This window comes from Podarcis muralis, chromosome 9, assembly GCF_964188315.1.
Source record: "Podarcis muralis chromosome 9, rPodMur119.hap1.1, whole genome shotgun sequence".
Classification (NCBI taxonomy): domain Eukaryota; kingdom Metazoa; phylum Chordata; class Lepidosauria; order Squamata; family Lacertidae; genus Podarcis; species Podarcis muralis.
This window is the reverse complement of record NC_135663.1, coordinates 61397259-61420111: the sequence shown is the minus strand read 5'-3', so window position 1 is coordinate 61420111 and position 22853 is coordinate 61397259. Positions and strand designations below refer to the sequence as shown.

The 22853-nt window shown below is 42.4% G+C and overlaps 1 protein-coding gene across 3 annotated transcripts in view; it reads left to right on the top strand.

The window, feature by feature from the left end:
* Window positions 1-3263: 3263 nt before the first annotated feature.
* Window positions 3264-22853, top strand: part of TBC1D1 (TBC1 domain family member 1) — an 83206-nt gene continuing 63616 nt past the window's right edge. For 2 of the 3 annotated variants that reach the window (XM_077934394.1, XM_028743185.2), the window contains exons 1-2: window positions 3264-3516; window positions 10119-10576. In XM_077934394.1, the coding sequence (XP_077790520.1) occupies window positions 10160-10576 (417 nt within the window). In that variant the 5' untranslated portion in view covers window positions 3264-3516; window positions 10119-10159. The remainder of the gene's footprint in view (window positions 3517-10118; window positions 10577-22853) is intronic. The other variant, XM_028743188.2, reaches the window with a different exon arrangement.

Genomic DNA, 22853 nt, shown 5'->3' with positions numbered 1-22853 from the left:
AGAAGGCTCATTCAACCAAATGGAGCAATTTTAACAAATTGTACTTTGGACAACAGATGAGAAAACATGTCAATGCAGACAGCAGGTGGACATAAATGCAAGCACTTTTCAGGAGGCTTTTGTGGGGATCAGATGCTCCTGTTTCATTTTATCCTATCTGATTTTCCTGCCTCTCTGTATGATAGATGGGAACAATAGTGGAAATGCTGGGTGTGGTACCTTCACAATCCAGAATGTGACACCAGTAATACTTTCCTGTGTATTGTACTGCAGCAAATGGTGCTGTACTGCAGCACCATTTCCCCCCAAATACTTTACAAAGTTCTGATTTAGTGTTAAAGCTGAAAGTGGGAGAAGCTTCTATTTTAAATATGTCCTTTGAATTCAATGTGAGGGTGTGTGTTGTCATGCTGATTACATAGATCTCAATTTTTTTCTCCCCACAATATTGGATCGTAGTCTTAGGTTCTATGGCTTGCAGGGTGATTGTGGAACAGAAGGGAGAAATCCATATGACCAGATGGATTCTAATAAACTGATCAGAAATGTGCTTCTTTACAAATCACAATTTTATTTATTTATTTTTTTAAAAAAGTTCCCCGCTCACTTGACTTGGTGAAATGGATTTGTGTTAGTTTGAAAAGAGCCAAGTTGCCCCAAATCAAACTCTTAGCTAGCATGCATTGTAGTACCATTCAGAGGTGTCTGGTTTTGTACAAGAAAAGCCTGCTGTACCAGACCATGGCTTGGTTCACAAATACTAAGCGAAACTATGGCTTGGCATGAACAGGAAAGAAAACGATGGGTATTTCACTCCTTACTCAGTTCTGTGGTTGCTGTAGTACCAGAAGCCATGGTTTGGCTTAGCATTATGCCTGAACCTAGCCTTGTGTTTTGTTTTGTTTTGTGTCAAACTATAGCCCGTAACCAAGGTTTGTTCTTGGCTCAGTGCTTGTGGTTTGTTTGAATAGTGATCTTGTGGGAATTCACAACAAGAATCAGAAGAAAGTACCGGTAACTGCAAAACTTGAGTGTGGCTGGAAGGCCGCAGGTTTCGCCTCTCTGGATTAGAAGCTTAAATAGAAATTTCCGTGCTATAGTTTATTCTGTCAGAAACTGGCCATTTGAAATTGTTGCCCTAAGCAGCCGAGTTCAAGTCTATTGGTCTTCAAGAAATGGTTCATTTTCACAGGATAATTCTTGATCTGAGGACTAGATCCCTTTTTAAAGTATGTTTCTAGCCCTCAAGGAGAAGACAGCTGACGTTTTCAAAAAAGTGTTCTCTGCTGAATCTCCTATTATTTGGATCCTGTAACGAAAGCTTTTCAGGATTAAACTGGGTTGCATATTACCCCTTACTTTCAGCCAGGAGAGAAAAGGGCAGAGAGTCTGAGATTCTGGCTCAGACACACTAAAAGCAGTTGTCACATGTGCAATGGGGCAAAGTCCGTGAGTTCACACTTGGGATCCTGTAGCTGCTGTTGCAGCCTCAGTCATGAGGAAATGTAACATTAAAAACAGCCCGAGTCCCTTTGAAAATGTGTCTAAAAGCACCAATAAAGGTTTAGTGGTTGCTAGTTCTACCAGAGCGGCAACATCTGGGAGGTCCAATCTACATATGCACACAAACAGGACACAAATATTGAAAGCTAGTAGCACTGAGCTACTGTTAGAAGATGGTGACCCATGCAACTCTCACAAATGCTTAGAGTCAAAGAAACGTAGAGTTGGAAGGGGCCACAAGGATCATATAGTCAAACCCCTTTCAATACATGAATCTTCTGCCCAGTACGGGGCTCCAACCCACGACCCTGAAATGAAGAGGTTGTAATTTTATATTTTTTTATTTAGGCCTTTTGTAGCACATACAAATGAAGCGAGCATTGATTTTTCCTGTACTTGTGGCAACAGCTTACAATGAAATCCGAGGCGTGTCTAGAAGCAAATCCCACCAAACCCTGTGGCAAATCCTGCCTAGACAACAGGACTGGGCTGCAGTCAAGTTAGTACAGGCAGATGTGACCAGGGACTCAGTTATACAGCTGTACATATTTAAATCGTAGCTGTCAACTTTGAGATTTGAAAATAAGGGATCAGCAGCCTCGAAAATAAGGGATCAGCAGCCTCGCCTGTCCCGGGGACAGTCTACGGGATATCTAATAATCCGGGATAGCAGCGGGTAGCGGCGCTGGAATAAGGGAATTTCCCGCAAAAAAAGGGAAGGTTGACAACTATGATTTTAATGTGCTGCAAAGTGCAATATACAAATGTGACACTAGATGGCTACGGCGAGCTATACCAAAATCAATGTATTTTTCAAAACGTTTTTTTTTGGGGGGGGGAAGCATTTTCACAGCGGTTTAAAAATAGATGTGTAGATTCCACCTAAGTCATCACTCGAGGAGTAAGAGGGGGGCCCAAACCCCCAAAGTTGATGGGTATTGCCATTCAAATGGATCTTGTGATTAACTATGGTGCTCACTCTCAAAAAAACCCCAATTTTTAAAAATTCAAGTTGGCACCCCTGACTCGAGGGCTTGTCTGCCCTGAACGTGAGGACTGTGCCTTCATCACCCTCAGGAGCCTTTGGGCTGAGGGGGGACGGCGGCGTGGCGCCCTTCTGCCTCGAGCGCCTAACCCGCCCGCCTTTTGCGGTGGGTTCCGAGTGGGGGGGAAAGCAAGAAAAGGCGGGAAAGAGAGAGGCAGGCGGGCAGGCAGAGCGGGAGAGGCCGCCCTTCACACGCGCGCGCGCCGGCCTGCAGTGCAGCTGTTTCTCGCACATGACCGCGGCAAGACCGGCTGCTGCTGCTGCTGCGCCACATCCAAGTCCTTCTGTCACTGCGTGTGCTTTTCTCTGAGGCGATTATTCTGAGGGGAAAAGCGCGCCAACCCGCTTCGCCTCGACACTCCCCCAGCCCCAGGCTTCGCTCGCGGCCTGTGGAAACTTCTATTTTTACAGCGCGCAACTCCTTCATGGCCCCTCCGAGGCCGCCCACCCCCCCACCCCGGCTCGGCCCGCTCCTTCCTCCTGCTCCTCTCTCCCTCGAGAGACGCGGCTGGATAAGGAGCCATTGCCGCCGGTGCATGTGCCGGCTTGTTGTGGCTCTTCCCTCCCCCGCCTCGGCTGCGCCCTCGGGGGAGAGGCGGGCGCGGCGGGGCAGCCCAGAGAGGGCGCTGTGAGGGAGCCGCTCCTCCGTTCGTTTCTCCCTCAAGGGGACGCCGCCGCCGCCGCCGCCGCCTCACAGCCCGCCCGCCCGCCCGCCCGCCTTTGACAGCCCCGGGGGCGGGGGAGCGAGCGACGCCGGTCACGTAGCGAACGAAGCAACAGGAGCCGCTTGCGCCCCGGCCAACTTCCTCGTCGACCGCGGGACATTGCCGTCCCCTCAGGGACGAGGCGGGAGAGTTCCGCCTTCCTCTCTCAGTCTTCATCTTCCTCGCTGACATCTCCGCGAGCCGCAGACGGCGCACTTCCTTTCAAGGCACACACTCATCCTGCGCTGCTGCTGCTGCTGATCGGTGAGTGATCTTCTCTCACCGCCCCCCCCCAACGTCCCTTGATACTTTTTCTCCCTTTGCAGGTTGATTGACGCAGCTTCTGGGGCTGGGGGTGGGGAGGAGGGTGCAGCACCCACCTAACCCACCCAGACACCCCACACACCCCGTGGCGACGCGATGCGCCACGGAGCAACCACGTGTTGCTGTTGCTGCTTCCACTATGACCGTATGTGGGCAAAGAGACTTCGCCCAGGGACGTGGTCTCTCTGCCCCGAGGAGCTTACAGTCTGGATTTTCACAGGGAACTGTGATGGCGCAATGTGGCATGGAAATCAATGGAGGCTGTTATGCAATGGAAATAACCCCCCTGCGTTTAGTGGGGTTTGCCTCACCCTCCAGCAGGAGTGTCAACATAGGCGTAGACAGGATTTTTGTTGGGTGGGAGGAGGCAGAAGAACCTCAGATTTGTATTGATTGTATTGATAAGGAGGGGCAGCTGCCCCCCACTGCGCCCCCTTGGCTACGCCCATGGGTGCCAATTTGAATAAATATTGGAGGAGACAGGTAAATCCTGCCCCACTTAATTGATCATGTGATGCAGCACACACACAAACACCATTTGCATGGCAATGCCCATTAAGGTTTTTTTTGGGGGGGCCCTCAAATCTTTTTGGGGGTAAAGGAACCTTGCCCACAAGAGTTGGATCCTATGCCCTCCAGTAAGCATGCCTTGGGCCTCACTTCAGTTAGGACTGAGGAATATAGATCTTACTCAGCTACGCTTTGGCTTTGTGGTCTCACAACCGCAGCCAGCTTTGCACGGTTAGAAGGAAGCTGCAGATGCCAAATGGGAACGTTTTAATGACTGGCATTGCTGACACTGACAACTTGCCTTCGATAATTGTTGCATCAATAAATCACAGTAGAAGGATTGTGAAAATAGGACAGCTCTCTCTCTCTGTATGTAAACAGTTTTAGGTCTACAACAATGCATTAAAATGTTGGATTTTTGTTTGCATGTTTGCTTGTTTTTGTCCTGTCTCAACTCGATCACCGTTAATCTATTGGTATGAGCAATGATGTCTGGTTGGAATCCCACAAATATTTGGTTAAAAACCTGTTTAATACGTTTCCTGATGAACACACCTTTTGCCACTTTTTTCATAAACACCCTACCCTGCTTTTCATCTAGCTCCCAAAGCTTACGACAGTACCAGCACCAGCAATACTAATTAATGTAATATGCCAAGTGAAAGTGGCATATTTGGAAGTAAAGTTGAGTTTTGCTTTTTATTTTTTATCATGTGGATATCATGCATATATCAAGATTAAAAAGAAGTGTTTTGTGTGCATTCATTTCCATTTTCTAAGAGACAGAGGCATAGATTTATCTCTCAGTGCATCATTTTGTTGAGATTGAAAGGCAGCTTTGAACGTACTTTGTAGGCTCTAACTTGTGCCAATAACAAATTGTAGAACTAAAGGCGCCAACTTTGCTCATAACTCAGCACTGCACTTGTGTGGTTTTCTCTTCTGTTCAGAGATCAAGTGATAGAGGGTCACTCTGCCATTTAGCACCGCAGAGCTTAGGATACAATTTCAGTCTGGGATTTTGCTGTAATGTTGACATCCCAGTGAGATACAAGTTCACCTGCGTTAGTGATGATGGAAGCATAAACAACCTAGGAATAAGCATGTAATTTGGGAGGCAGTTTCCTTTTTCAATTGCATGATGATAACCGCTTCTTCACTCCAAAAATAACCAAATATTGTAACCAGTGTCATCTGTACAAGTACAATGAGGGGGTATAATGTTTCCTAGTGGAGAATAATCCAAAATGTACTGGTTGGTTAGCAACTTTTCTCGTTGGAGTTTGCTTGTGCTGTATTTAGGGTGTGCGCTTGGAGTATTATGAGTAAAAATAATGTCTCAGGAATGTCACAGCAATAAACTCCAATTGTGCTGCTCAGAGTGAAGCATGCAAAGTAATGTTATACATAGCACAGTATACTCTGGTTTCAAGCTTGATGTTTGTAAAGGGTTTGGAAAGGCTTTTTAGCAGTATTAAAATTACAGAGACAGGGCATAAAAGAGGGGAAAGGTTACAAAATGCATCATACCTGAATATTTAAGGGTAGCTGTAGTCATAGAGGGGAAAACTGCTTAGAGTAGTTAGGAAGGTAGGAAGCTATCCTTTACTCAGTCAGACCACTGGTCCATCTAACTCAGTATTGGCCACACTGACCAGCAGTGGCTCTCTAGGATTTTAAATGGGTGATGTTCCCAGCCCTCAATTATGTCCTCTTGAGGAGTAATAGACTATAGCCTGCACCATGGCCAGTGCTTTGGGTAGATGGTGAATCAGGCATCTGCAAAACGTCTATAAGCAGAGTGACTCAATTCACATATAGGTCAAGGTTACTGATCCCAAGATGCCAAGGTTACTAAATCTGTGGAGGCCATTTATCTAAACCCAAGTCCACCTTGTATGTGCATTGTAGGCCCATGTGCAGTGTAGCTCTGGGGTGCGGGAAGCAGTCAGTAAAAATGACAAGTTGGGGGGGGGGAGGCCACAGCTTTATTTATTACAGCGCAAGAGCTTTGGCAAAGCGAAGGCCTATATCCATGTGATCACCAAGGCAGCCTGTTGGGTGATGAGCTGTGTCTTGACAGCAAAGAATGACCAATTTTGAGATTTCCGCACAGTATGAACCACTTACAGAGAACCTCCCCTGGCCACTGAGGCGAGGGTGCCATGGCTCATCAACTCCCAAACTGGGCTGCAGGACAGAAATCTCTGCCCTCCAAGATCACTTAAGGGGAATCTCCATTAGCTGGAAAATGGTGTCCTTTGCCTGCCCCTCCCAAGGATTCAGCCCAGTGCCTTTTCCGCTATAGGAAAGTTGTGACAATTAAATACAGTGGTACCTCGGGTTACATACGCTTCAAGTTACATACGCTTCAGATTACAGACTCCGCTAACCCAGAAATATTCCTTCAGGTTAAGAACTTTGCTTCAGGATGAGAACAGAAATTGTGCTCCGGCAGTGCAGCAGCAGCAGGAGGCCCCATTAGCTAAAGTGGTGCTTCAGGTTAAAAACAGTTTCAGGTTAAGTACAGACCTCCGGAACGAATTAAGTACTTAACCCAAGGTACCACTGTATTAAGGTAAAGGTAAAGTTACCCCTGCCCGTACGGGCCAGTCTTGACAGACTCTGGGGTTGTGCGCCCATCTCACTCAAGAGGCCGGGGGCCAGCGCTGTCCGGAGAAACTTCCGGGTCACGTGGCCAGCGTGACAAAGCTGCATCTGGCGAGCCAGCGCAGCACACGGAAACGCCGTTTACCTTCCCGCCAGTAAGCGGTCCCTATTTATCTACTTGCACCTGGGGGTGCTTTCGAACTGCTAGGTTGGCAGGCGCTGGGACCGAGCATCGGGAGCGCACCCCGCCGCGGGGATTCGAACCGCTGACCTTTCGATCGGAAAGCCCTAGGCGCTGAGGCTTTTACCCACAGCGCCACCCGTGTCCCACCACTGTATTAGATAAAAGCAAAATTACAAAGAATAGCATTAGAGGGTGGGTGGAAAGATCAGCGGGTGACTGTGGTGGAAGTTGGTTGTGTCCTCTTTTTATGTTCCTGGAGTGGACCAGACCCCTAGAGTCTTCTCTCTGGTATGCCCCAGAAGCCCTGCCCCCTTGGAACCCAGCGATGAATCTGAGTGGTTCCCAGCTTCATCATTGAGAGAGGTGTGGGGTTTTGGTTTTTTTTCCAAATGGAAAGTCTGGATTCTTAGAACTGTTATAACAACCTGCACAAAGTGAAAATGCCCTAATTTAAGTACGGTAAGCCTACAATTCACTTGCATTTAACTTGTGCACATTCAGCTTTATGTGCATAGCAAAACAGGCGGGGTACAGAAAGCAGGCACGGTTCTGGGGAAAATGATTTAGCAATCCCACCTGCCATTGAACTCAGTGTGCTTTGACCAGGGCTTTTTTTCAGCTGAAACTCATAGGAACTCAGTTCCGGCACCTCTCAGGTGGGCACCATTGCCATTATAAGAGAACGGGGGAGGTGTTCATGGTGAGTACCGGCACCCCTTTTTCTAGAAAAATAGCACTGGCTTTAACTATATGTAGTTTTCGGTTTAGGCGTGATCCCCAGAACATAACTCTTGCGTATGTTGTGGGTTTACTGTAATTCTTTCTTAGATGCTAAAGAAGAACATTCCAAACTTTTCATGTTGATGATACACTTTTTAGACATGCATCATTTTGCAACACAGTAATTCAGTTTTACTAGCAAACCAGAGGTTAAACGAATCCCTTTCCAGCCCCAGGAAGAGCACGGGGAGCATTCGTGCGACACACCTACACATTGCAGCTGACACGCTAACATGTCGCGACACAAAGTTCGGAAAGCTCTGTGCTAAAATATTCAGGTCACTTAATCTCAAAATATTCATACTGATGTTGCACATGTGCACACACACGACGGTAAAATTACTTATAGTAGTTGGTATCACTCTAGAAGTCTCTCACCATTACTGTTAAAAGTATGTTGAGGAGAAAATACCAAATATATGTGGCTTCTCCCATTTTTCAAGTCTCTTTTCTGGCTGCCACTATAAATCAAACATACACACATCCAACTGAGGGTTACTAAGACCTCCCCATATTCTCAACGTGTTGTCTAATCTGTGTCTTGAATTTCACTTTACTGACTGCTGTTAGGAACTAGACTCCATGCTCCACGTTTTGAGGGAGAGAGGTCAAATGTTCAACCTTCTCTGGAGTTGGACGATCCATATACTTTTGTGCACTTTTTGATGTTTTGTTTATTGTTTATTGACCACTTTTGTTATGTGATATTTTTATATGTTGTAAGCCGCCTTGAGCATGGTTTTAATTTTGGAAAGGCAGCTTACAAATAAAATGATTGGTTGATTGATATATCAAATTTCAGCTTTCTTATCAGTTGTGGTGAAAATAAATTTTATGCTCCATCTCTGAGTAAGTAAATGGGAAGGATACAAATGTGTGTCCAGGAATAATAATCTGTTCTGATAATAAAGTATAGCAGTTCATTTCTTAGTTCTTAAGCACCACCATTTTATTTCTTAGCTAGCATTCCTTTTAAAACAAGAAACTTCCCCATCTATGAACGGCTGCATGGGAATTTGAACTCGTGTGTCCTATTTTAGGCTAGTTTTAAGAGATTGCTTATGTACTGCATGTTATTTAGGAAAGAGGCTAATACTCCTGAGCTATTATTTAGGAGCCTCACTGCAGTACAGATGGTGGGATTTGTGACTGTAGCTAAGCTCAGAGATTGAAAAGAACATTACTATATAAAATGGAAAAAAGAGGCACTCTTGCTATCTCCCTCAGAGTTCAAAAGGCTATGAACTGTTGACAGTTACTCTCAATCGTCTTAATGTGCTTATAAGCTGAGCCACTGCATATTTTAAGTAAGGAGAACATTTGTCAAAGTACACAAACTTTCATTATGTTGCAAACAAGCATTAAGTCAGGATAAAAATAGTAGACCAGAAAATGTAATATGATTCTTGTGGTGTGATGTATCATCACCTTTGTACTTCCCTAGATATATGGGTTGCTATAGGTTTGATACTGCTTTAGAAGAATGCTCTCCAGGAAGGTCAAAGGGCCAGTTCCTAGAGGATAAGGGCAAGCTAATGTGCAGTCAATATGAACTCAAGAAAAAGGGGGAAGGGTTGTTCACATCATTTAGTCCCCAAATCAAGACCCAACATCCACACAATCTTTGTCTCCTACTTCCTCCTTCCACACTTGTTTTCTTATTACAGACAAAACTGTGGTTGCCTCCCTGTCTTCCCTTTCCTACTTAGCCCATGGTGATGCTAAGTCGTTATGCTTCCTCCTTCTCCTCAGTATCTTCAAGCAGGGTGAGGAGCATGTGACCCTCCATCTGTTGTTCGACTACAGCTCTTGTCTGCTCTGACCATTTGACATGCTGGCTGGGGATGGTGGGAGTCTGTGGTTCTTGTTACACAAGCTACCGTATTTTTCTGTGTATAACAAGCCCCCGTGTATTAAGATGCCCCCTGTTTTTGGGGACTCAAAATTAATAAAATGGGGGGAGATTGCCCCTGTGTATAAGACTACCCCCCTTTTAAACTTTATTTTTTAGTGAAAAAAATCCTAGTCTTATACATGGAAAAGTATGGTATTTCTTAAAACCTTTGGATATTTTAATTTGGACTTCAACAGTCTTGCTTTTTCTTGTGTTTTCAATGAGCGTGAAGACAAAACCTTGCATGAAAATGTTGCAGCTCATAATTGGACCCATATCAAAGAACCAGAATGAATCTACTATAGTGCTGTGGCTTTTAAATAATGAAATACACTTTATAGCTGGCTGAGGATCATCTGAGGCTTTAACATCCCTATGTTTAAATATGACTTGATTCCTGTAATGCTTTTGCCCTAAGTGTGAATCACTGTTGTTAATGTCTGATATGTATAATTACACAAGAAGCTTTTCATTTTATTGCTTAATTTTATACAGTCACTGACATGACTCTTAAATGATAAAAAAGGGAAATTGTGTTAACCATGTAAATATCTTTCCTTTCAGAAGTAAAAGTCTTCATCAAAAATTTGTTTGATGACTCAAACATGGATCCCATATCGTTCAAAGTTAAAAATCCTGAAGCAACCAGTGATGGCTCAATAGACTTCAGTCTTCAGCTAGTAGGTTCTCTGCCAGTACACTCTCTAACCACTATGCCAGTGCTCCCTTGGATTGTGGCAGAGATTCGGCAGCTCAGCACACACTCCTTGAAGGAAGAGCCTAACTCCAGCCAAATACGGCTTTATGTCTCACCGACCAGGCTGCGATGTGAAGCAGACACAGGGAAAACCCAGCAGTGGGATCCTCTGATTTGTTCCAGCCTGTTTGAGTGTAAGCCGCAGCATGTCCACAAACTGATTCACAACAGTCATGATCCAAGCTACTTTGCCTGCTTAATAAAAGATGGCGCAACAAACCCCCAAAGTATCTGTTATGTATTCAAAGCTGATGATCAAACAAAAGTAAGTGATATATTTTTGTTTACATTCAAATGTGTTGCAAATTAAGATGGCATTTAAATAAATTGTATTGTAGAGAGATGCAGCTTCTGTGATGGTTTGACATCCATGCCATACATTTAAGATATGTTACTTCACACAAAGAATCCAGGGAACTGTAGTTTTATAAAGCTACTGGGATTGTGGCTCTGTGAGAGGTAAACTACACTTCCTAGGATCCTTTACAGGAAGCCATGACTGTTAAAATGCTATAAATGTGCTTTAAATGCATGATGTGGATGTGAATATTTCTATTCCATACAAGCTGTATATGATTATTTTCTCAATATGTAAAACAAAGTATCCATTCATTTATCCAGAGCTTCCCCTATTTCATGAATATAGGAACTCTCAAACAAATTATATTAGTACTCTATGAAGCTTGGTATTCAGTCTGTGTCAATGTGCACGAAGAAATTGTTCAGTAAAAGTGGTGCAAATAGGGAAGTTAAAAAGGTAAAGGGTAAAGGGACCCTTGACCATTAGGTCCAGTCGTGACCGACTCAGGGGCTGCAGCACTCATCTCACTATATTGGCCGAGGGAGCTGGCGTACAGCTTCCGGGTTATGTGGCCAGCATGGCTAAGCTGCTTCTGGCGAACCAGAACAGTGCACGGAAACACCATTTACCTTCCTGCTGGAGCGGTACCTATTTATCTACTTGCACTGTGACGTGCTTTCGAACTGCTAGGTTGGCAGGAGCAGGGACCGAGCAACGGGAGCTCACCCCGTCGCGGGGAGTCAAACCACCGAACTTCTAGGCTCTATGGTTTAACCCACAGCGCCACCCACGTCCCTAAATAGGGCAGTTAGGGAGTGATAATTATCCTGTTTGTGCCATATGTCTTTATCCAGAGAACAGATTCAGTTAGTACAGTTATCTCTGAATATGGCAGTGTATTTGGGGACCATTAATTTTTTTAGCCATTTTCTTTCCGTTGTGACTTCCTTTCCCCGTAAAATAACGAAAACTGTAGATTGGTGGTGGGCCAGGGGTGTCAAAGAAAATTCTCAGCACCCTCAGTAGCTTTTTGAGGGGCTACTTGAACTAGTATAAAACTACTGTAATATGAATCAATAGTATAGATACGCCATAGATAACTTTTGATAAAAGTTTTTGCTCTTGTGTTTGTACAACCTTCTGATTGGCAAGCCCAATAGGCTGAGTGATTTAGACCACAGCATCACCCGCGTCCCCACAATAAATATGGCTTATCATAGGCTCCCCAAAGAATGGAATTGCAGTTCCTCTAGGAAAGGGAATAACTGATAAACCAGTTTTAAGTCTGCAGTATACATACCTCTTTCCATTCCAGACCACATGCTAGTAAATATTAGTCTATGTGTAATTCCTTGAACCACATGATCTGGGTGTCAAAGGCTGTTTTAGCACGACTGGCTTGGCTGCACTGGGCGCTGTGCTGCAAGCGGTGCCACAACAGTGCTGTAGAATGGAGCATGAGAGACAGGAGTGATGGTGAATTTTAGCGTAGCCCAGGGCGCCACTGAAATTTGAGAGCCTAAAGTCTGCCACTGTGGGTATTAACTAAAGTGTAGGGTAACAGTGCTGGGACTGATATGCCCCAAACTGCTACGTAATAAATATGTTGTGACAACAGCATTACAGATTTGTCCCAGATGGCCGGAGGCTGATAGTTCCTTCTCGACCTGTTTTCATTCCTCTGTTCCCAATTTGCCTGGAGTTCTGATCTTTAGTAGCTATATGATGTCATATTGTGAAAACAGAATGGCTTGGGTGTCCCTTGCTTTGAGAACTGTTTGTCTCAATCAGTGAATGTTATGTTGTAACCAGGACACTTAAAAGCATGGGATGTCCCCTGCCCCACTCCCTCCCAAAATACTGATGGCAATAATAATCCCCTCAAACACTAGTAGATGATGTTATTATTGGTTACTTTTGTAAATATATATTATTGATCACTGTTTGCTGTCTACCACAATGCCCCATTTTGTTTTACACTGTGAAAAAATGATGGTAACATTTACTTGCCTGGCTAGTTCTGGGAGCAGTTTGACATAAAGTTTGAAGAACAAAACAGTTAAGTAGAGGGCTGTGCATGTTTTAGTTTCTTTTGGGGGTATTGGTTTATTTATTAACATCATGTTCTAGGAAAGAGCCGAACATTTTCACACAGCTACGAACATCAAATGGATGCAAAATTTATAGTTCTAAAGCAGAACATAACATAAACATCTTGTCCTTTTATAAAAGTCCTATCACGTAAAAAGGATCCTGATTTGGAAGAAGCTCAAATAATTGTGACCCTTGTTTATACCAAGTAAAACAAATATTTCTTTAGAAAAACATTTTTTAAAAATACTTTGCTGCCAAATATGTAGTGAGCCTCTAAACTAGTTCTGGTATTTGTAATCTGAAGGACAAATGTATCTTTAAAAAATCTGTCCATAAGAACGTTTTTGGGGTAGCATTTTAAACTTGGGGAATGGTTTTTACTTTAGTCATTAGGTGGCTTCTCGGCCATGTGGAAGCTTTTGAAGTTGAGAATGGGTATTTTTCATGAGACTTTGCTTGAGATCCATGAGCTCTCTCACACTGTTATAATGGTGTGGCTTCTTCTTTAGGAGCATTGCAAAACTGGAGTGCTGTAATATGGTAGCAGACATTGGCCAGGATCTGAAGAACTGTGCTAGTTCAGTGTTCCAAGGTGACTCCAGACTTGTGCTTTCTTTGAACCCTTTCTTTGCCTTTTGAACAAAAATGGAAGTTTGTGATTTGGGTGTATCTGTTACTCAAAAAACAAAAGTCCCTCTGCAGAAGTGCAAGTCCTGGAAGAGAGAGGACTTTCCATTTTAGGTCCTGGCCATACCAGTGAAATATAAAATGTATAGCATTGAACATGCATTTTATACCTTAGGTTAGCAAACTCATTAACAGTAAGTTTTTATTTAAGAAGGAAGTGAGAGAAAAGTGCAGTTATGCACTTTCTCGCACACTCCAATTTTCTTCCTCACTTCCTTCTTTGGGGAAACCAAAGTTAACAAACTGGCAAATGGTGGTTTGCACCAACCATGAACCAGAAATCATGACTGGAAAGTAGGTTCTGGTTTGGACGCGTACTTTGACTTACACCAGGTGTGGGGAACCTGTGAGCCAGATGCTATTAGACTGCAACTCCCATGAGCTTACTGGGGTAAGCATGGTCAATGGTCAGGGATAGTGGGAACTGTACTCTATAACATCTGGAAGGCCAGAGGTTCTTTCTCTCAGGCTTGCATAAAGCATGGCTTGCCCAATTTCCAAATTGTTTATGTAAACCATGCAAAGGATGGTATGTCTGAATTAGGAAGGAATCAACAGCATGTGCATGGAGGAGAGAAAGTATAGTGTACTATACAAGTTTTAGAGTTAAATAATCAGATGAAAGTATAACTATACAATACAAAAGGTAATGGTTGGTTGAAATGAAAAATTTCACTGTCCATATTAGGACAATATCTTTATTAGGCCAACCAAAATATCACAAAGCAATGCACAATCTTTTGAGTTCTCCTGAACTCTTAATAAGGCTAGGTAGTATACAAAGCAAGAAAATAATATAAAAGTGGGGAGGAGAGAGAGAGAGAGAGAGAGAGAGAGAGAGAGAAACCCAATTGCTGGTGATTAACCTATCATTTCCTACATGTTGAAAGAGTTTTACGATGGACTGATAGGGGAAATAGTAGACATTCATATGAGGTCCCTTAGGTTCTGTGCAGGTATAGATTCTCTATCTCTGGAAATACAAAAATACCAGTTAGTTTTATATCGCCAAATCTTATTCTTTAGTCTTTGATCTCCTCTACAGAGGCCAGTCAAACAATTTCAGCATCAGGTGGTTTTGCTTCAATGAGAAAACAAGCCTTCTTAAAACCTTTGATCTCAGAATGCTATTGAAGTGTTCGTCTTTGATACTTAATTCCACAAACATGCATAGGAAGTATATTGAGAAACTTATTCTGGCCTGGCCAAACAATAAACACATGCTGGCCTATTAATTGCTGGTCAACAGGCCTTTCTGCAAGGTGGGCTTATATTTATATTGGGCTGGGTAACCTCAAGCCCAGAGGCAGAACACTTTCCTATGGCTATGCCCTCCCCTCACTGAATGCTTCCTTAGTGCTTTTGTTTGACTGGAATATATCGTTGACCTATAATAATGCTTCTCACATCCTAGATGGCATATGGAGGGGTGTATGTAGAAACATCTGCATTTGCATGGCTGGAATGTATAAAGGAAAGAGTCATACCCAATGTTATGCCCACTTTTGCCTCTGGTCCCACCTACCATGGGCACATCGCCCCCACAAGCTTCTCTCTGAGGTAATGTGGCCCTCAGGATGAAAAAGCTGCCCTATCTTGATTTGTATGAAACATTTCTGGATTTCTACAGGTTTCACAATCTAACAGGTATTTATATACAGTTATACCTCGGGTTGTGAACGCTGCGGGTTGCACGTTTTTGGGTTACGGACATGCCGAACCCAGAAGAACTGGAACAGGTTACTTTTGGGTTTTGGCGCATGCGCAGAAGTTCTAAATCGCGCTTTGTGCATGTGCAGAAGTGCCAAATCATGTCGTGCGCCTGCACACACAGACATGGCGCTGCGGGTTGCAAATGTGCCTCCCGCACGGATCACATTTGCAACCCGAGGCTCCACTGTAATGTTTCAGTTGTTAGAAGCCCCTTTTCCCATGGTAGCTAACAAAATGTCGACGACTGAAAAACCCCATGAAGTCTTTTATTTCTGGAAATATAGAAATTGTGAATTGTCAAAAAGCTGTCAAAAAGAAATTGTGAATTGTCAAATTATCCACCAATATTTTCAAATGGCTCTGCCCTTCTAACACAATTTTGAGCAGTTGCTTCACTCAGTATCTAAAGTACAGAGTTTGGGGAAATATTTGGTTTTCCATTTTTTTACACCAAGTCAGTTTAGAGCCCAAGTAAAAGAATGCAGCTTTGTAGCGGGAGTTGGAAGAGGGGAAAAGAGGGCCACCTCACAGGTGCATTTTATTATTATTTATCTTAACCAAAAGACTGAAAAACAAGAAGACACAGCAGTGGTTACCAACTGGTGGTCTATGGACTGCAGGGGGTCCGTGTAAACCACCCAGGGGTTTTTTTTCTGAACAGCCAAATATATTTGTTGCTTAGGATGCAAAAACTGAGTAATAATAGCACTCAATTGCTATTTCACCTTTGTCAACCTGATTCCAATCTGCAACTTAGAATAATATTTTTGGGGAATGTGTTTTGAGAAACATCCATATTTTTGAGGCTTGTATAGCTGGCTTATACTGTAACCAGCCTTTGTTTGATTCCAGTTCCTCAATAATGATTTAAAGTAACTATTAGGACCAACAGCAAGAATCTAATGTGAAGAATTCCCCCCACCCCAAAGTTGGCTTCCAGCATATCCTCTGAACAGACTTAGGGACATGATAGGCAAGGAGGGATGAGAGAGGGACGAGTAAAAGTGCAGTTGCATAAACATAAGCTTTGTTTTGCCTAGAGGCGAAGAGTATGCAACAGTACAGATAGTATCGTATTACAATTGGACAGTTAAGTATAGCAGTACCCAGTTGCGATCAGTTGGAGTACTGGATTTGTCCCATGTTTGCTGTAAATGTCCTCAGTACTGGCTAGAAATAGGATGTTTATCTAAGTGACTTTGTGCCTGACAGGTTTGGTAGTTCTTAGGTTATTTTAAAGCCACTATTTCTTAGTGATTATACTTAATGAGTTCAGAAGAAAGATGAAAGTTATCCACATTTTCTTTTCTTTTAGTATTTTATGTGGTGTTTTTCTTATTGTATAGTCTTTTATTTTGAGGCTATCATGTGTATTTTGTATTGGAAAGATTGTTAGTAACCCCTATAAATAAATAACACCGAGCATCAAATTGTACATTAACTTCAGTGTGTTCACTTTTTGTTACAAAACCATATTATTTCACATGGATGTGTATGTATTTCTATTCTTTAGAATGGAATATGGCATGAGAGACCAAGGTTCAAATCCTCACTTAGCCATGAAACTCAGTGAGTGACCTTGCACTAGTCAGTCAACACCTCTCAACCTAACCTATCTAACAGAGTTTGTTAGGGTAAAATGGGAAGCAGTAAGTCAGGAACCATGTATGCCACCTTGAATTCCTTTAGTGAAAAGTGGGATATAACTGGAACAATACAATACATGCACACTGCTGAAAGGCTAGTGGAAGTGTCCGGCATTCTGATCAATAGTACAGTAGGCTACCAGACTACACAGCCAGTCAGGACTGAGAACTGATGAGGATTGTGTACATTATTCCGCTATGAAAGGCATAGAAAAGACACAGCAAACTCCCCAAACACTGGTTGCTAGCTTTAACTTCATGACGGAGGATTATTATGTAATTTATTGTTTATATCTGACACCAAGGCTTTTGTAAGCATCTCTCTGTTAAAATTACCCAGACAAGACATTCAACTGTGAGATTAGAGTTAGTATTGTTTATAGCATTTGACTAGCAAATGTTAAGACAATCTGCAAAGTTATGAGGAAATACTTAGAGAAACACTCCCCCCCCCCCTTTCACTCAGATTTATATGTCAATGCCAGCAAAAATTGTACAGGTGCCCTTTTCTCTCTTCTGTCAAATGCTGCAGACCTCATTTATTTTCTTTGTAAGGTTGCTCATAACTTTAAAGATGCAGCTGATTTTCATTTGAAGGAGCAGAAATAATTGAAACTTGAGTGCATCTAGCTCTCCTGAGAGAAATAAACTTTTTAACAGACTTGTCAGAAAAGTAGACATTTTAAACATGGAGCAAAAAACGACGTTTGATTTAAATCAGGGGCCACTAATATGGCACTCATGTGCTCTCAGAGGCCTTCCCTGGTGCCCATGGGGTCACCTGCTGAAATGAGGCTTGAAAGAAGCATCTTGTAACCCATAGAATAGGGTATGGTGTGTGCTTTGTTGTCTGTGTGGTGCTCACAACAGTTTGTCTTTTTTGCAATTGTGGCTGAAACGTTTGGCGACCAGTAATTTAAATGATCCATCTTATAGCTCAAGAAATATTGCTAAAATCTGTAACATTGATCCAGAAGCACAATCAGTACTCCTCTGAGAGAAAGTTTTGTTCTTAGGGGAAGGTCCATACTTCAGAGGAAGAGTATATGATTTGAATGTAGAAAGTTCCAGGTTCATGCCCAGGAATTACCCCAAGGTAGGCTACAAAAGACCCTGGTTTGAAACCTTGGAGAGCCACTACCACTCACTGCAGAGAGAAGATTGCACTGAACCAGATGGACAAATGATCCAACTCAACATAATGCAACGTCAATGTTGGGCACCCATTGGGCAGTGCCTGTGACATAACAAATCAAATGTCCCTATTCCTGAAATTTTGGGGCAAAACATCATGTTTAAAAAGAAAAAACTGCATAGCTATCCTTTCCTGTACCATTATTCCCAAGGTGTGTTTTTTTTTTGGGGGGGGGGGAGGTGAACAGGCTTTCCCCATCTCCAAAATAGCAAGCTGTTTTTTTCTTTCTCCACTATGTTTGTGCAGTTATACAGTATTACTGTTTTAACATAGGAGACACCATTGTAGCACTAAGAGAGAAGTAGCTTTTGTTGCCCCATATTTTTTTAAAAAAAACCCTCAATACAATCGTTTAACTTTATAAGGAGAGAACTCTGTGAAACAGCAAAGTGCCAAACTCACATAACTCCACCATTAAGCTATAGGTCAGCTCTAAACTCAGGAACAAGACCAAAAGCAAATAATAAATTCTAGTTCGCAAGCAGCTTGCAGAACAATGTTTTAGGTCAGAGAAAAATGTGAGTCCAGTTTGATGTTCTAAATCAACAGCCCACAACAAAGGCCTGCCTGGATTTTCCAGGAGGCTTCTATATAGTCGAAACAGCCAATAAGGCCACATGTGGTCAATAAGCAACAGGTGGCCCTGAGCCGTTGAATAAATAGCACCAAGAAAATCCAGCCCAGGAACTCAGTCCTGACAAGAAGCAAGGAAGATCTGACAAATGTAGAGGTTGCAGTGAACATTTAAAACCACCACCATCCAATCTACCTTTTATTGTTGCACATGAAGTATAGGTAGAGCCCCATGCTTGCAACTTGATCAACAGTAGCTATGCACCTAGTTTTGCAGTTGGGGAGCATGCAGTTCGTATGGACAAGGAAACACATATAGGCCCCGTGTGCATTTTAAGATATATGAGGGCAAGGCAAACAAGTTATATTATGGGGAATGTGGGCCACAATCCCAATTTCCCACCACACATACAGTTAATTGGTGAGATTAAGCAACTCGCTTTTCCACCCACTGGTTTCCACCTGCCGGTATCCTGCCCTCTTTCGTGTCTCCTTTTTCTCTGCATCCCTAGGATGCCTTGTTGTGCTGCAGTTCCCTAAAACAGCCACACTGCGGAGCTATGGCATTTGCAAATGTTCAACGTTCAGACACCGAATATGTAGGATGCAGATATATAGCAATATTTTATCACATTACTTCCTTAGAAAAAGGCCATGGCAAAAATCAGAGTGGTGGTGGGCACCACTGAGCATAGACCCAGCTTATGTGCTGACTTTAAAACTCGGCACTTCTTGCTAAATAATAGATTTTACAGTCTTTTCTATAGCACATGAAATGTCTTCTCTGTGTACGTGCTGATATTTAGAGGCATAAGGGTTTCCAGCTGCATCAAAAACTGTTACCCTTACCAGCTTCAGAACAAATAATTGCGTGGTTAAGGAAATCTGACCTATCTCCATGCAACATAAGCCTAGCTAATAAAGAGTTAGCATTTATTGATAATAGAAAAGCTGTCAACAGTCACAAGTGGACAAGGAAGTAAAATGATATCACAATCTGATTCTCAATTATATTCTCTAATGTGGACAGCAATCCTGTGAACAAAAGCTAGAACAGTGCCAGCCTATATGTGTATATTTGTAAGGGCTCAGCCAGGAGGCAAAAGTTTTAAGCTACTAGGATAACCATTATTTTAATAAAAGTTTCTTTTGTTTTCATTTCTATTGGTCCAAAAAGAATACTTGTGTGTTAAATTATGTACCCTATGCTACAAGGCAGACGAGTCTCAGTCTTGTATTGGTCTCCATGTTGCAATGGTCTTCCTTGTAAACAATAACATCAATAAAAATTCAGATTGATTAGAGCTATTAGGGCAGAGGCTGCTGATTTAAGGCATGGGGCAATACCCTTAGACTGTTGTGTTCCATTCAAAGGACCCATGGGCATAGTAACTTATTCGATTGGAAAAGTAAGCAGTTACATCATTCCAGTGAAAATCAGAGGGACTGAAGTTACTTAATCAGTTGCATTATGCCTATTTTATGTAAAGCCTATTTCAGTTTTATAACATGCATTTATGTCAAAGTTCTGATCATGTTCTCAAAAAGCCAAGGATATTGGCTTTGAATACTTTTAAAGCAAAGGATAAACATACAGTGGTACCTCGCAAGACGAATGCCTCGCAAGACAGAAAACTCGCAAGACAAAAGGGTTTTTTGTTTCTTGAGCTGCTTCGCAAGACGATTTTCCCTATGGGCTTGCTTCGCAAGATGGAAACGTCTTGCAAGTTTGTTTCCTTTTTCTTAACACCGTTAATACAGTTGCGACTTGACTTCGAGGAGCAACTCATAGCACGCGGTGTGGTAGCCTTTTTTAAGGTTTTTGAAGACTTTGGTGATTTTTGAAGCTTTTCCAAAACTTTTCCGACACCGTGCTTCGCAAGACGAAAAAAATCGCAAGACGAAAAAAATCGCGGAACACTGTACTGTACTGATATCCTTGTCTTAAGCACATTAATGGACTTTACTTAAATCTGATGCAAATGTGAAATTTATGTTGACTGGAACATAGATTTGTAGTGCAATGCTGTACATCAACTCAGAAGTACCCTTGAGTTCAATCATTTTATTCCCATATAAGTTTGTAAAGTGTTGCACCTTAAGTTCTATTATGTATCAAACAAAGAAACAAAGAGAGAGAAGTTTATATTTCTTTCTAGTCTTTTTGTTACACATTGGTGGTGGTGTTGAAAATTGATTCTGAGTCATTTACTCACAACAATATTTACTTGGAAACAAGTCTCACTGAGTTCAGTAAGGCTTAGTCCTAAGTAAGTGTGCACAGGATTGTAGTCTCAGGGTTGTGCTTGAAAAGTACAGGTGTATCATGGTATTCCAAACTGTGCAACACAAGATAAAAAGATCTCAGTTCCATTCATCATGTTTTATTTGCCTGTTGATTGCTAAAAACTGCTCTTGAATGCATCTGCCAGTACAAACAGTGTTGGTGTCTGTGTGGGTCTCCAATTGCAATCCAAGCCTGAGACATTTCTGAAAGTCGTGTCAGGAAATTGGAACCTCTTTAGTTTGCCTTCACAGAAATAGCTGCAAGTCTGGGGAGTACTTTATCTGCAGCTTATATTTCAAAATAGTTTATAACTCTGGAGATGTTCCCACTGCAGTTTCTCACTTGAATTTTTAGCTGAGAGATTGGGATTGAGGAGGAGAGTGAACTTTCTTCTAAATACCTTCCCTACGTTTTATTTTTAACTGTTTCCACCAATAACATCTCTCATACACACCGATGGTTAATTTCTACAGAAATTGCTTATTATGAAATAAGTTGTACAAAACTGCATTTCCCAGTAGATATCATTTTTATAGTTTTAATGGTGCCCAAACCATATCCTATCTAGGAGGAAACACTAGGATAGGATTTAGTGGTTACTGAGAACAAACACAAAATCCAAGGAATTCTAATACTGTAAAGCTTCTTGATTAAAACCTGAACACTCAATTTGATATCATATTGGCCAACATTATTTTAAAATCTGTTTTCAGTGTGATGCGAATGCCTCACAAGACAAAAAACCTGCTAGACGAAAGGGTTTTTTGTTTTTTGAGCTGCTTCGCAAGACGATTTCCCCTATGGGCTTGCTTCACAAGATGGAAACGTCTTGCAAGTTTGTTTCCTTTTTCTTAACACCGTTAATACAGTTGCGACTTGACTTCGAGGAGCAACTCATAGAACGCGGTGTGGTAGCCTTTTTTTTAGGTTTTTAAAGTTTTTGAGGTTTTGAAGCTTTTCCAAAACTTTCCCGACACCGTGCTTCGCAAGACGAAAAAAATCGCAAGACGACAAAACTCGTGGGACGAATTAATTTCGTCTTGCGAGGCACCACTGTATCAGTGACGCTATTAGTGTATTGTCATGCAGTAAATGGTGTATCTGTGACAATTCCAAAAGTAATGAAAGCTACAAGTTTGATTATTTTGGAACTGGGTCAGATGAAGCATCAATCCAGTCAGGAAATAGCTTTTTCTCTGATGTCAATATTATTCTGGTGTTTCATATGGATAAGGAGATGTTTTTTGATAGGATGGCTTCATTTTCTGCACATGAATTCAAAGAAAGGCCAACTATATGTGGCATTTCCCACACACCCTTTAGGGTTTTGTTGTTGTTGTTTTTCCCTTAGGGTTGCTTTCCTGCTTGAAGCTCACAGCTGAGGCTGGGTGGAAGAAAGGTCACCCTTGCTCATTCTGCAAGCAAGTTCACACTAGTTGGTGGCTTCCATGCATTCATTTCAGGGGCTAACACTGAGGTCATGGTTGGAGCAGTTCATGTTGTGACATATTTGGTATGAATCTGTGCTTCTATGTATGGGCTATACACACAGGTGCTACGAATTGCATGATTGTTTGGCATTTCGTTTTTTTAATTTCTTTTTCCTATTTGTTACCAAGTTCTAAGTTTAGACACTTTGCTTCAAAATAAAACTAACAGACATCTAACCATTCAGTGGTGACATTGGCATCTTCCCACAAAAAGTAACATCCGGAACACCTTAAAGCCCCTTAAGCAAACACACAATTCCAGCTTCAGTTCCTACCAGATGCAGATGGTTTGCCATCTTCCTCCACAGACAAGCATCTTCCCTAACCTGACTTCTTAAAGTACAGCCAGGATGTAGTGGTAGAGACCTGCTGGTTCATGAGCTAAATCTGGCCCATGGATAACCACCAAGTGGCCCACTGTTTACCCATCTCCTCCTCGGAGCTACAGCCTTGTGGCTAAAATAAACCTTTTCGTCCCAGACAATCTCCTTGGAGCTGACTCAGGAGGAAGAGGAACTGCCAAAATCACACAGGCTGTACACAAAGTCCCAGATTG